This window comes from Hyphopichia burtonii (assembly GCF_001661395.1).
Source record: "Hyphopichia burtonii NRRL Y-1933 unplaced genomic scaffold HYPBUscaffold_2, whole genome shotgun sequence".
Taxonomy (NCBI): Eukaryota; Fungi; Ascomycota; class Pichiomycetes; order Serinales; family Debaryomycetaceae; genus Hyphopichia; species Hyphopichia burtonii.
This window is the reverse complement of record NW_017963729.1, coordinates 174,976-189,430: the sequence shown is the minus strand read 5'-3', so window position 1 is coordinate 189,430 and position 14,455 is coordinate 174,976. Positions and strand designations below refer to the sequence as shown.

The 14,455-nt window shown below is 35.8% G+C and overlaps 5 protein-coding genes across 5 annotated transcripts; all 5 read left to right on the top strand.

Moving 5' to 3' along the window:
• Positions 1-40: 40 nt before the first annotated feature.
• Positions 41-2,665, top strand: RNR1 (ribonucleotide-diphosphate reductase subunit; the record flags this gene model as incomplete). The annotated part of the gene is made up of 1 exon (XM_020218336.1): positions 41-2,665. The coding sequence occupies one exon, from the start codon at positions 41-43 to the stop codon at positions 2,663-2,665; it is 2,625 nt and encodes an 874-aa protein (XP_020077464.1).
• A 596-nt stretch (positions 2,666-3,261) lies between these two features.
• On the top strand, positions 3,262-5,274 carry HYPBUDRAFT_104857 (uncharacterized protein; the record flags this gene model as incomplete). The annotated part of the gene is made up of 1 exon (XM_020218380.1): positions 3,262-5,274. The coding sequence occupies one exon, from the start codon at positions 3,262-3,264 to the stop codon at positions 5,272-5,274; it is 2,013 nt and encodes a 670-aa protein (XP_020077463.1).
• A 1,147-nt stretch (positions 5,275-6,421) lies between these two features.
• HYPBUDRAFT_119527 (uncharacterized protein) lies at positions 6,422-9,111 on the top strand (the record flags this gene model as incomplete). Its single annotated transcript, XM_020219222.1, has 2 exons — positions 6,422-6,665; positions 6,732-9,111. The coding sequence occupies 2 exons, from the start codon at positions 6,422-6,424 to the stop codon at positions 8,918-8,920; spliced, it is 2,433 nt and encodes an 810-aa protein (XP_020077462.1). The 3' UTR covers positions 8,921-9,111.
• A 281-nt stretch (positions 9,112-9,392) lies between these two features.
• LYS144 (Lys144p) lies at positions 9,393-12,632 on the top strand. Its single transcript, XM_020220737.1, has one exon. It carries the CDS (start codon positions 9,737-9,739, stop codon positions 12,557-12,559), a length of 2,823 nt encoding a protein of 940 aa, XP_020077461.1. The 5' UTR covers positions 9,393-9,736; the 3' UTR covers positions 12,560-12,632.
• A 240-nt stretch (positions 12,633-12,872) lies between these two features.
• ERG4 (delta(24(24(1)))-sterol reductase) lies at positions 12,873-14,413 on the top strand. Its single transcript, XM_020220736.1, has one exon. It carries the CDS (start codon positions 12,930-12,932, stop codon positions 14,337-14,339), a length of 1,410 nt encoding a protein of 469 aa, XP_020077460.1. The 5' UTR covers positions 12,873-12,929; the 3' UTR covers positions 14,340-14,413.
• Positions 14,414-14,455: the final 42 nt, after the last annotated feature.

The window sequence follows — 14,455 nt, the reverse complement described above, 5'->3', positions numbered from 1 at the left end:
ACTAGGATTTTCTTCTTCTTTATAGTACGTTTTATTAGATATGTATGTTTATAAGAGAGACGGCCGTAAAGAGCCAGTTCGTTTTGATAAAATCACCGCCAGAGTGCAGAGATTATGTTATGGTTTAGATACTGAACATGTTGATGCTGTTGCCATTACTCAAAGAGTGATTTCTGGGGTTTATCAAGGGGTTAACACTATTGAATTGGATAACTTGGCAGCTGAAACCGCTGCTTATATGACTACCATTCATCCAGACTATGCCATTTTAGCTGCTAGAATTGCTGTTTCTAATTTACATAAACAAACCACCAAACAATTTTCTCAAGTTTCAAAAGAATTATACGAATACGTAAATCCTAAAACCGGATTACATTCTCCAATGATTTCAAAAGAAAGTTACGATATTGTTCAAAAATACTCCAACGAGTTGAATTCTGCCATTGTTTTCGACCGTGATTTCAATTATAATTATTTTGGTTTCAAAACTTTAGAAAGATCTTATTTATTAAGAATTAATGGTAAAGTTGCTGAAAGACCTCAACATTTAATCATGAGAGTTGCCGTTGGTATTCACGGTGATGACATTGAAAGAGTTATCGAAACTTATAATATGATGTCCTTAAGATATTTCACTCATGGTTCTCCAACTTTATTTAATGCCGGTACCCCAAGCCCTCAAATGTCTTCTTGTTTCTTGGTTGCTATGAAAGAAGATTCTATCGATGGTATTTATGATACTTTGAAAACTTGTGCTTTAATCTCTAAATCTGCTGGTGGTATTGGTTTACATATTCACAATATTCGTTCTACTGGTGCTTATATCGCCGGTACTAATGGTACTTCCAATGGTATTATTCCAATGGTTCGTGTTTTCAATAACACTGCTCGTTACGTTGATCAAGGTGGTAACAAAAGACCTGGTGCTTTTGCTTTATATTTAGAACCTTGGCATGCCGATATTTTTGATTTTATCGAAATTAGAAAAAATCATGGTAAAGAAGAAATTAGAGCTAGAGATTTATTCCCTGCTTTATGGATTCCTGATTTATTCATGAAAAGAGTTGAACAAAATAAAGATTGGACTTTATTCTCTCCAAATGAAGCTCCTGGCTTAGCTGATGTTTATGGTGATGAATACGTTGAATTATATGAAAGATATGAACGTGAAGGTCGTGGTAGACAAACTGTTAAAGCTCAAAAATTATGGTATCATATCTTAGAAGCTCAAACCGAAACTGGTACTCCATTCATGTTATATAAAGATGCTTGTAATGAAAAAACTAATCAAAAGAATTTAGGTATCATTAAGTCTTCTAACTTATGTTGTGAAATTGTTGAATATTCTTCTCCTGAAGAAGTTTCCGTTTGTAATTTGGCTTCTATTGCTTTACCTTCTTTTGTTGAAAAAGACAATAATAGTGTTTGGTATAATTTTGAAAAATTACATGAAGTTACTAAAGTTGTTACTCGCAACTTGAATAGAATTATTGACCGTAATTATTATCCAGTTCCTGAAGCCAGAAGATCTAATATGAGAAATAGACCAATCGCCCTTGGTGTTCAAGGTTTAGCTGATGCTTTTATGGCTTTAAGATTACCTTTTGATTCTCAACTTGCTAAAGAATTAAATATTCAAATTTTCGAAACTATTTATCATGCTGCTGTTGAATCTTCAATTGAATTAGCTGAATTAGAAGGTCCTTATGAAACTTATCAAGGCTCTCCAGCTTCTAAAGGTTTATTACAATTTGATTTATGGAATAGAAAACCATCTGAATTATGGGATTGGGACACTTTGAAACAAAAATTGGCTAAACACGGTTTAAGAAATTCTTTACTTGTTGCTCCTATGCCAACTGCTTCCACTTCTCAAATTTTAGGTAACAATGAATGTTTCGAACCATATACTTCTAATATCTATTCTAGAAGAGTTTTAGCCGGTGAATTCCAAATTGTTAACCCATACTTATTAAGAGATTTAGTTGATTTAGGTATTTGGAATGATGCCATGAAAAATAATATTATTGCCAATAACGGTTCTGTTCAATCTTTACCAAATGTTCCAGATCAAATTAAAGCTTTATATAAAACTGTTTGGGAAATTTCTCAAAAACATATCATTGATATGGCTGCTGATAGAGCTGCATTCATTGATCAATCTCAATCCTTAAATATCCATATTAAAGATCCAACAATGGGTAAATTGACCTCTATGCACTTCTATGGTTGGAAGAAAGGTTTGAAGACTGGTATGTACTACTTAAGAACTCAAGCTGCCGCTGCTGCCATTCAATTCACCGTTGATAAAGACTCTGTTGTTGCCGCTGGTAAAGTTGAAGCATCTTTGGAAAAACTTAATCAAAGAAAATACATTCCAAGAGTTCATGCTTCCGGTAGCGATAATGAGTCTTTTTCAAATAGATCTGGTTCAACTGAACCAACCTCTTTAGAAAACTCAATTGCTGACTTAAAAATTAACGACACTAAAGAAAGCACTCCAGCTGTTGAATCAACCCCAGCTCCAGTTGCTGCCGCTCCTACTGAAGAGAAAGAAAAACCAGCCGAAGGTGATTCAGGTGAAAGTGAATCTGATATCTTCAGTTCTAAGGTTATTGCTTGTGCAATTGATAACCCAGAATCATGTACCATGTGTTCTGGTTAATCTTTTAAAAGTCAATTTTGGTCTCTTTGACCGTGTATATTATGTCCTTTCAGTTTCTCTTATCTTTTTTCATGACGGGTAATTTTTAATTTGTTTTATGTCTCTTTCCTTCTTATACAGTTTTCTAAATAAACAAAGTTAATTTATTCATTTGTAGTCCTACTGTAATCTGCTTTACTAAAATTTACTGTGCTAGTAATTGCAAAAAGTCGTCTGAGAAAAGCGGAACAAAACATAAAAAAAAAAATCATTAAGAGCACGAAGAATGAAGACAACACTATCGAAGAATTGAAAAATTCACATAAGTGTGTTTCTTAGGTTTTTTCACTATCAGCAATCCAGGCTACACATCAGAAGCTAATACGTCGAGGGTATACTTCCAGCAATTCTCTTGTACTTCCTTATCACACGATCGCTAACTAGTAAGGGACGAGTAACGACTTATTTTTTCCAATCCATCCTAGCCGATAAAGGAAAATTTTAGCTCTAGGTGCCTACATATAAAGAGAATGAATGAACCCCTGAGGGATTCTTTTACAGAAGAAATTCCTCTTGATGCACTAGATGTGAATCACAAGTCGAAGAAGGATTCAGCTATGGATGACGAAACCAATCAGAGATTGCTTGAGAATATAAACGAAGAAGACAGAAGAACAAATACAAATCAAGAAGCAAATACGCAGGATTATGATTTTGATTCGAATAATGGTGATGATGAATACTTGGATGATTATATTTTCGATCAATCGACCAAGGGGAGGATAAAACGATTCTTGTATAGACTTTGGAATGGTCCCACACAACCAGTTGATGATCCAGCACCAAGAATTCATATTTTGATGCCGTTGGAAGAAATTCCTGACCGTATAAACAAAAACGTTCCTAGAAAGATTAGAATTTTAGCATTGATTCTGTACTTTTTCCTTTGGTTTGGGTTATGTTATAATATCTTGATTCCATATTTCACCCATCCCCCACAATCTTCGAATAACCACGATCCTCCGATTTTGGCATTATCTTGTGAATCGAGTAATTCTTTTTGGCGAGGAAAAAACGCTGCCTGTGGTTTGAATGGGGAGTTATGTCCCTCGATTGATTCGGGCAAGGATGTTCTTTTCAGGTGCCCTGCTCTTTGTGATCGTGGTAGTTGGGTATACTCTTTAGCCCCAATTGGGGATCAAAGAGTTAGATACAGGGGATACTTTGTTGGTGGTGGTGAGTACCATGATGAAAAGAATAATCAATTGAGTCATCCTTATCGAGCTGATTCATTTCCCTGTGGAGCTGGGGTCCATGCCGGTTTGATTTCTCCGTTCTTTGGTGGATGTGCCCGGGTTTCTTTTGACAGCAAATCCCAATCATCCTTCCCTTCTACTAAAGGACATTACGGGGTAAGCGATTCAATTGATTTCAATTCGTTTTTCCCCAATTCATATTTTTTCAAAACATTAAAGTTGCAAAAAGATGAATTTTTCAGCCATTGTTATGATCCAAGACTCTTGATTCTTATCGTGAATATTATATTAGGAATCCCCATAGTTTATCTTGCCAGTGGATGTGTGATGTATTGGGCGATCAACATTGCTGGGTTCTGGACTATTTGTTTAGCAACGGACCCCCCAGTTACTGTCGATGCCATGGATCCTGAAACCTATTCCCATTTGCTTTCTATTGGCTTAGAAAGATTCTTACCAACCTGTTTTATTTTATATGTGTTATGGCATACCTCGTCTAAAAGAACCTTTGATACTTTGCCGGAAGAGTCAAACATGAAACATTCACCTTTGACAAGACTATTTTTATGGTATCCATTATTTTGGCTTGGAGTCTTGAATAATATTTCTTTTGATCGATTACCAGTTGATCGGCTAACTATAGAAGATTTGAAAAGACAACCAGGAGGGTTTCTAGCTGTTGGTAGTATCATATTCACAATCTTGACTTGTGCTATAATTCAAGCTTATAAGATATGGTTGAGTGGGAGATTTAAAAAATATATCAATATCTACTTTACTTTCATATTCAGTTTAATTATCATATCTCAGTTACCAGGGTTAACCCTTCGAATCCATCATTATATCTTGGCGATGTTATTAATACCGGGATGTGCCACTCGTGGCCGAACTGCAATAATGTTCCAAGGAATCTTGTTTGGATTGTTTTTATCTGGTGTATCAAGATGGGGGCTTGCAGCCATTGCAGAAACCGCTACGTCGTTAAATAGAGACGATCCGTCGGGAAAGATTCTACCACCAGAGTTGCTAGACTTTAATAAAAATTCAGGAATATTAAGCTGGGCTAATATTCCTTCAGATAAACAAAAATACACCCTGGTCTCTCTATTGATCAATGATATCGAAAGATATGTTGCGGATAAAGTAGACTCGGTCAATATTAAAGAGTTATTCACCAATTCGCAACTGATGACAGATATGATCAATGCAGCCATGACCAAGAACGAGATCAAAGATGAACAAGGTAGCTTCCTGATCTTCTTGAGAATTGGTCGCAAAATTCCGGACTCTAATGTTTATAGCGATTTTTCAAATGCTGCAATTCTTAAATGGCCTTCAGGAGAATTCATCCCTCCTAAACCGGGTGTTACTTAGACAGTAAAGTATCTCAAATAAACAACCAGTATAACCTCGTGTATAACTTCGCTTAAGAAGTATATGTTGACGACTCTTAGCTGACGATTGAAAAATCTTGCAGCAATTCAAATTTCAAAATCGATAAGATTAATCTACATCTCTATATTTAGCAGAATTAGCAAATCAACCTTCTGGATTTGACACATGTCTACAGCCGTTGTATAAAGCTTCGATTACCCAGTAATAGTAGTAGTCCTCTACTGACCTCTTCGTGCCTTTACCATTAGATCCCTCAAAAAAGGATGAAGGACTTTATTTCAAACACAAAAATTCAGGCAAAAATTTTCTCATAGTAGAAAAACAGATCAAATTTACTGAGGGCTCAGCGAATATTGGAAAAAAAAAAAAAAAAAAAGCTAGCTCCTGTTTTACTTTCAAGGATTAGATTAATGGTTAAATATTATCCACCTTCCCTTTATCATCCATATAGTTTAGGCTTTTAGCTGCGTTTACAGAACACCCTCATACTTAGCATTTTCAGAAACAAGTGAAGCATCTAACCGTATCCCATACTGCTCGTCATTAATCCATCTACCCACTCTGCCTCCAGTTCCTTCTCCAACTTCCTTCGTTTCCTTTGCATAATCCTCTAATTCTTCCGTTTTCTTTTTCTATTATCTCATATTCCAACTGTACATTAATATCAGAGTCTTTGCGCTTTGAACTGTTTATTTGTTTTCTCTATCATCCGGGTTTGATTTCACATCTGAGTTATTCTTAAACTAAAGAATATCCCACCCACCCGTTACTTTTCTTTTTGTATTTTAAAATCCCTTCAACCCTCTTGCTAAGATCTTTAGTGTCTCAAGAATCTTTTGCTTTTCTTATTATCGCCAGGTTATTTTCCCGTGCAGCTTTAATCTACAGTTTTTCATCTGATTTCCAAAGGATCCTCACTGAAAATTTTAATTCCTGTTACTGTTTGCTCCTCCCACCAAGAAACTAAAGATTTTCCTTTTGAAAGAACCAAAGAAAATACCCTTTTTGTATATTAATCTTAACTCCCTGTGCTATAGCGAAGTAAACCAAAAGAAAAAAAAAAAAAGTCCTGCATCAACTCACGAAAAAAATTGAAAAAAAAATTAGAAGACTGAAAAATTTCATAATGACTGCTAATTTACAATCACGTTCTGCATCCATGTCCAATCCGATGGATAATGAACCGGTAACTTTGTTGAAAGCATCTGCTTCCAAGAACAATGGAGCTTTGAGATCGGCTTCAATTGGATCCAGTTTCTTCAACAAAGATACTTCAAATTTTTTCAACCAATCTGCCGATGTCGCCAATACCTCTACTCATTCTATGGATGATGAAGTACAAGAATCATCTGGATCTTCATCCAATGACGGTACTTCTGGTAACATTGATGTTTCTACTTCTGCAGCCAATAATGGACCATCTTCAAATAATCAAGATCGAACAATTGCTCCTGGAACCGCATCAACTGATTTGGATATAGTAGGTGCTTTAGGTAATCTTGATTTAGATGGAGACTTTGAATTACCCAAAGATCCTTCCAATGATGTTGCTGCCATTAATGAACATCAAAATGATAATCAATTCCCGCAGCAACCCCATTTTTTCTATGCTCATGGGGCCGATGCTTCTGCTGGAAATTATTATCAACAATTCTATCATCCACCTCATCAAGGGTCCTTAACTCCTAATCCTTCCGGTGCCGGATTTATGCCTTCGACTTTTGGTCCAACTAGTACTCCTTCTACTACCTGGGCTAATAATTTCGTTCCTTCCTCTGCTCCTCCTTTTGCTTATGGAAATGGATCGAATCCTAATGATTTGAATTTGAATGCAGTCAAACCTTTTGAACTTCCTGAAGATTCAAAAGATGGTGCTTCAAGCTCAGAACAATCCTCAATCAATGGTGGCGCTTCAAGCTCCAATGCTAATACAAGTAATGGTTCTGGACCAATCCCAAACGGTGCTATTCCTCCTAATATTCCAAACTTGCATGGTCCATTTTCCACACCTCCACCTCCTGTTTTCGGTGGTGTCTTGGATTCTCAAATGCAATTCAACCCTGGTCAACCTGCAGTTTACTCTGGAAGCGGATATGATGGTAATAAAGGGATCAAACAAGAAGGAAATGTTTCTAATGATTCATCAGTAAATCCTTCAGGTACTCCAATTGGCCAACCATTCCCTGTTAGAAACTTCCCAATCAGTGGAACTCCTACTCCAGTGTCATTAGCTATTGGAGGAGAAGCTTCTAAAAATTCTTATTTTAATGATAATTTATCCATGTCAATGCCTCCTCCTATGACTATGGGACCACCTCCTCAAGTAGGTAGTCCTAGTATGTGGAATCAGCATCCAATCATTAATACCCATCACCGCCATCCATCAATTCCTGGTCAACCGGGGTTCGACACTAGATTAGGTGGTTCCGGGATTCAACCCGTGGGTGGTCAATTTAATGGGGGCATGATGTCAAATCGCTTCAATGGTAGTGGTAATTCTCATCACGGTGGACGTCATCGTCATAATCATAATAATTATGGAATGAATAATGGTATGAATGTGCACCGTAAAATGCACAATAATCATAGAAGAAAAGGAGACGATGCTTCCAAATATGCAAATGCTAAATTAGAAGACTTCACCGGAGAATTTTTTTCCTTGTGTAAAGATCAACATGGATGCCGTTTCTTACAACGTCAATTGGATTTAGGTCGCGAGGCGGCAGCAACCAATGATCCAAATCTTTTAACAAATGATATTGCTGCAACCATGATTTTTAATGAAATTTACTTAAAAATCATTGAATTAATGGTTGATCCATTTGGTAATTATCTCATACAAAAATTATTTGAAAATGTTTCTAATGATCAAAGAATTATTTTGGTTAAAAATGCAGCACCCGAATTTATCAGAATTGCTTTGGATCCTCATGGTACTCGTGCTTTACAAAAATTAGTTGAATGTATTTCTACTGAAGAAGAAGCTCAATTAATTATCAAATCATTATCACCTCACATTGTATCATTATCAAGAGATTTGAATGGTAATCACGTTGTTCAGAAATGTTTACAAAAATTAAAATCCGAAGATAATCAATTCATTTTTGAGACTGCTTCATTACATTGTAATGAAATTGCTACTCATAGACATGGATGTTGTGTTTTACAAAGATGTTTGGATCACGGTAATGCTGAACAACGCCAACAATTATCTTTGAAAGTGGCTGAAAACGCCACTAACTTATCGTTAGATCCTTTTGGAAATTACGTTGTACAATATGTATTATCAAGAGGTGATGATGAATCAATCAGAATCATTTTGGATCATATCAAATCAAATGTTATTTCATTATCCTTACATAAATTTGGTTCTAATGTCATTGAAAAATCCTTAAGAATCAATAAATTAACCGATAGTTTAATTAAGGTTTTATTACTCAATAAAGACCGTTTCAGTGAAATGTTAAATGATGCGTTTGGTAATTACGTCTTACAAACTAGTTTGGATGTTGCCAGTAAAGAAGATTTGGCTGACTTATCTTTGGCTTTACAACCTTTGTTACCAAATATCAAGAACACTCCCCATGGTAGACGTATCATGACTAAGATCCAAAGTATTCTCTGATTGCTTTTCCTTCCTTCTGTTACATCTTGCCTTCTTACTATTATTACTTTGTTTTTTTCTAATGTGTTATTGATTTTTGTCTCTTTCTATATCTTTGATGCTTTCCGTCATGTATTGGAATTGGCTTCATATCTTTTTTTTGTATTTTAGGCTGTATACTATCTTTGTTTCTTATATATATATACTTTTCCTGACATGTCTCCCTCTCTTCCATAATGTGCTTTTACTAGTTCTTTATAAATTATATAATATTAGTTTTGTCATGTTTTGATTGTCTCGTAGAACTTTAAAGTGATGGCCGCATCAAAATTCCTAAACCTGAACAGGGCCGTTAAAAGAAAAAAATAAAACATCAAAATTCCTCGTTGTACTGAAAAAAAAAAAAAAAAAAATAACATTGACATTCCGTCTTTCCCTCTATTTTTTGCTGTCTTTTACTATATTATATAGCAGCGACGGAGAATTACAATACTAGGTTACTTGTGCATTTACAAGTTTTCCATAAGGAGGAATTATTCCGCTAGTATCAGTTACCTTTCTTTATTCTTGACCTGAAAAATAATAAAGTTTTTTCCTTTTGTCAGACCTTCTTCGTTTTACAGCTACAGCATTACGCAGAAGAACCCGAGTACTCTTTGTTTTGGTACAGTTACCGTTATTATTCTTTACTGAACAGGCGAAACTCGAGTAAACAAGCAAGATTCAAAAGCAGAGTTTAATAAATTTCATTTAATAGTCCTCAGTTTTACAATATAGACTTATTAGGAAGTCCGACAAAAGTTCACCATAATAGAATAGGGCCCAAGAAAGTTTGATATGGCTAGGAAGCAGTCTAATACAAGATCTTCAAGGTCTACTTCCAAAGCAGTAACATCAAATAATAAGAGCCTCAGCGAAGAGAGCAACTACGATAATGAGAGCAAGAAACTGGATGGTGAAAAGAAAGTGATAAAGAAAAGAAAATATAGTCGAGGAGGTTGCAACGAGTGTCGTCGTCGTAAAATAAAATGCCTGGAAGAAAAACCTGAATGCTATAATTGTACTAGATTGAATAAAACTTGTGTATACGAAAATAAGTCGAGATTCAAGTTTAGTGAAGTTCAACCCCAGGATTCCACTCAAGATCATAGCAATAACAACCATAACAATGGTAATGGTGAAAAATTTGAAAACAAGGATATTCAAATAGTGAAACGTAACGATGATCTTGATCAGTTTAGTAAAACCAATAGCCCAATGAGTGTGTCTAATATGACAAGTCCTCCAGTTATTCATGCATCTCATAGCCCTCTGGATCGTTATATGCAACAAGCAGATATAAAAGGGAACGAAGTTGAGCATGATTATTCTTCAGAGACAACCCCCATATTACCCCCTCCTCGAGGATCTGGCATTCCTGAAATGAGTTTCCCTTCCATGACCTCATTAGCATTCCCTTCAATTAGGGCTAACAGTCCTGCCCCTCCTTTAACTGTCCCAAAATCATCTTTTAGAAATAATATAACAGATATCGTATCTCCTAATGAACCTCATTCAATTCTGCAACATGGAGCCACCGGCGGAGCTGATTTGATCAATCCCGAATTAATGAAAAATAAAGATATGCAGAATCTATTTGATGAAGCAAGCTTATTAGTAAGTGATATCAATCATTTAGTATCGGTAGATCTAGCTCTTCAAAATCATGATTTGTATACTTCCGACGAAACTATGTTAAGACACCATCAACGTCAAATTCAACCACTAACCGATTCTCATAATGGAAACACACCATTCATGGGAATAACAAGTGATAATGCAAGTCCGACTGCCAACAGCCATAGAAGTTCGGGGTCAATGTCAGGAAGTGACACATTTGAAAGACACAATTTCCAGATTGATGATTTTACTGATCGGATCAATACTCATAATCAAGAGGACTTAAATAAATCATATAATTTACAGGATCGAATCGTCGAAGAAATGAAAATGTCTACCAGTCAACTAATTGAAGAAAGCATAAAGCATAATAACTTGGTTGCACCCCATATAACCTATTTGAAAACCCTTCTTACCACTGATTTATCATATCATTTGTACCCCTTTGCATCTTCGGTTGAATCCAATGAAACAGTCAAGTTATTATTGATGTATCTGAAGAATTGTCCCTACCTTTTAACGTCGTTATTAGCGATACTGGCGACTTTCCAGTTCAACAAAACCGGTAAAAAAGTTCATGATTTAACTCGACAAAAGTACATTTCTGTTTGTTTACGTTCTTTAAGTGATGCATTTGCATCAAATGGTGCCAGTGACCGTAATTCATCCCACTTAATCAATGATATTGAAAAGTTACTACTAACAGTTTTAGTCTTAACTTCAAATTTCACCGCCAGTGCTCATACCCAAAGAGACAGCATACTTAGTTCTTGGAAAACTCATTTAAGAGGAGCTAAGGATCTTTTGGTTAATTATAGTAAAATTTCTAAATCTAATGATTTAAATAATCAATACATGTCGGGTGGATTGGCATTAGCCAAAATATGGTTTTTCGCAATCGAGTCACTTGCTGGATTATATACGCCCTTGGGTGGAACTTTAACCAAAACTAAAAAGAACCCTTCAAGTTCGGAAAGCTCAGTGAAACTGATTATCTTGACAACAGATACAGAGGACGATAGCGAAAATTACAATAAAATTATTTTTTTGGATACTGGTCATTTTAATCCACAAAGTAATCCCGAGTATCATGATTCTTTAATTCATATTGGTCTTCAGACATCGTATCCTACACAGAATCTCCATCTCAATGCAATGTTTCCTGATAAAAAACTGGTTCTGGATGAGTTTAATTTGTTTGTTGGTTATTGTATGAGTTATGTCTATCTTATTCAAGAACTTACCAATTGTTTAGAGTCATTACGTAACAATCCAGGAAAACAATTATCAAATTCCAGAATCACCAAATTGATGGCGTTAGTACATGATGCTAGGCAATCGCAAGTTGCTCCACAATTCAAACGAAAATCATACATCATTCCTAGAACCAGTCCGGCACATCCAGATTATAGATTAACCTTGACCAAGATAGTCTTGCCCCCAGCAGCGTATTCCAAATTCAATGATCCTGACGGCCATACTCTATACTATTCCTGGTTTGACTTTTCTCATCAGCTCCACGTTGATTCGATTAACTTGAGGATCTTAGTAACCCCGGGTCTCCTACAATTACCTAATAAACACCCATTGGTGAAACAATTGGTGAGAGATATAGTGGAGAGCGCATTTTTCATCAAAGGTAAAGATGAATATAAAGACATGTATAATCAATTGAAGCAGCAAGGCAAAATCTTGACAGAGAGTACAAACTTCTTTCTCCCCACTACCTTATTTGACATCCGTTGCATCATGACCCAAAGTCCCTTCCGGATTTGTGCTGGATTAGTTGAAAGAGACATTGATTTTGAAAAAATCGAATTATTCTTCCTGGGTTTGGTCAAATTGGGTAACGGTAGTTCCTTAGCTGCCTTGGACAAGGTTGCCCATTTTAAAGAAAAGGCTAAGCATCGTAAAGAGCGTGGTCTCGAAGACTCGAGCGAAGAAGGTGAAGAAGCAGTAAAGGATATTGTTGGAGACATGGATGCAATTCCTTTTGCGTAAACAATCATCCGCTTCTCTCTTCAAACACCCTACCTACCCCTATAACATTCTCCATCTAATGTAACATTATCGTCTTTAAATCATTGTTTATTCACCATTTGAGTGATTTACACCCATCCTTGTAGCCCATTATATCGTTTAGAATTCAAATCATCGAGCATCTCGTTCCCGTCGTATAACCTATTTTTGGTTGCAGAACTGCCAAAGAGCCCGGATGCATGTTCGCGCTTATTTTTAATTCGATCATGTTGCTTTTGAAAAAAGCTGTTTACATCATCGAGAATCATTTTTCACTCGCTTTGATAGATATAAACAACCTTCATTTACTTCTTCTTTCGAATTGAACTGTTGACTAAGCAATTTTCAAAATATGTCTGAAGAAACCAGTCCGTTGATTGAAAGAGCTGAAGGCTCTCAAACCGAACAAACACGTCCAGGCTATGTTCCAAAAGACCAAATCGAATTTGAGTTTGGTGGTCCAGCTGGTGCATTGGGTATGATGATTGGATTCCCACTCCTCATGTATTACATGTGGATTAGTGCTCAGTTTTATGATGGGAAGCCCGCATGGCCATCCGATGGGCAATCGTGGTCAGAGTTCATTTTGGATGACTTGTTGCAATTTTTCATTGATTACGGTATTCCATCTTTCAAGACTATTTTCATTTTCACTTTATTTATGACTGTTCAAGGTATTTTCTACTTGACTTTACCGGGGGTTTGGACTAAAGGTCAACCGTTATCCCACTTGAATAATAAACAATTACCTTACTTTTGTAATGCTCAATGGTCTTTCTATACTACCTTGACTATTATTTTGGGTTTACATTTCTCTAATTTATTCAAATTACCTTATATTATTGAACATTTTGGTGAGTTTATGACCATTGCTATCATCTACGGTATGACTGGCTCGGTTGCATTATATCTTGTGTGTCTCTACGTCACTGGTGATTATCACCGTATGACTGGTAACCATATTTATGATATGTTTATGGGAGCACCTTTAAACCCAAGACTTGGTAAGTACTTGGATTTAAAGATGTTTTTCGAAGTTAGAATTCCTTGGTTCTTCTTATTCTTTTTATCTTTGGCTTGTGCTTTACAGCAATTAGAAGATTATGGATATGTTACCCCACAAGTTGCGTTTGTTTTATATGCTCATTGGTTATATGCTAACGCTTGTGCTAAAGGTGAAGAACTTATTGTTCCAACCTGGGATATGGCTTATGAAAAATTCGGTTTCATGTTACTTTTCTGGAATATCGCTGGTGTTCCTTTCACCTATTGCCATTGTACTTTGTTCTTATACTACCATGAACCTTCGGAATATCAATGGAGTATTGCTTATAATGTTGCCTTATTCGCTACTTTGACTATTGCTTACTACTTTTTCGATACTGGTAATCGTCAAAAAAACAGTTTCAGAAGAATCATGTCAGGTAATAAAAATCTTCGTAAGACTTTCCCATACTTACCATTTTCTGATTTGGAAAACCCTAAATTTATTAAATGTGCAAACGGTTCTCTTCTTTTAACTGATGGTTGGTACGTTTATGCTCGTAAAGCTCATTATACTGCCGATTGGATTCAATCCTTAACTTGGGCTTTAATGTGTGGCTTTGCTTCTCCTTTCCCATGGTTTTTCCCAGTTTTCTTTTTCATTGTTTTAGTCCATAGAGCTTACAGAGATCAAAGAAAATGTGCTAAGAAGTACGGCGCCGATTGGGATAAATATTTGGAAGCTTGTCCATATATGTTTATTCCTTATGTTTGGTAAACATATAATCAGAGAATATAATTCCCTGTTTTCCTTTTTTTTACTATGTAAAAGTCTGAATAACTTAATTCGTTCACAAAAGTTTGTATAAATTTCATTAAATCTATAAATTTTTT

Excerpts from the sequence above, each read along its gene's own strand:
- LYS144 (XM_020220737.1), top strand. The coding sequence starts at position 9,737 with ATGGCTAGGAAGCAGTCTAATACAAGATCTTCAAGGTCTACTTCCAAA.
- ERG4 (XM_020220736.1), top strand. The coding sequence starts at position 12,930 with ATGTCTGAAGAAACCAGTCCGTTGATTGAAAGAGCTGAAGGCTCTCAA.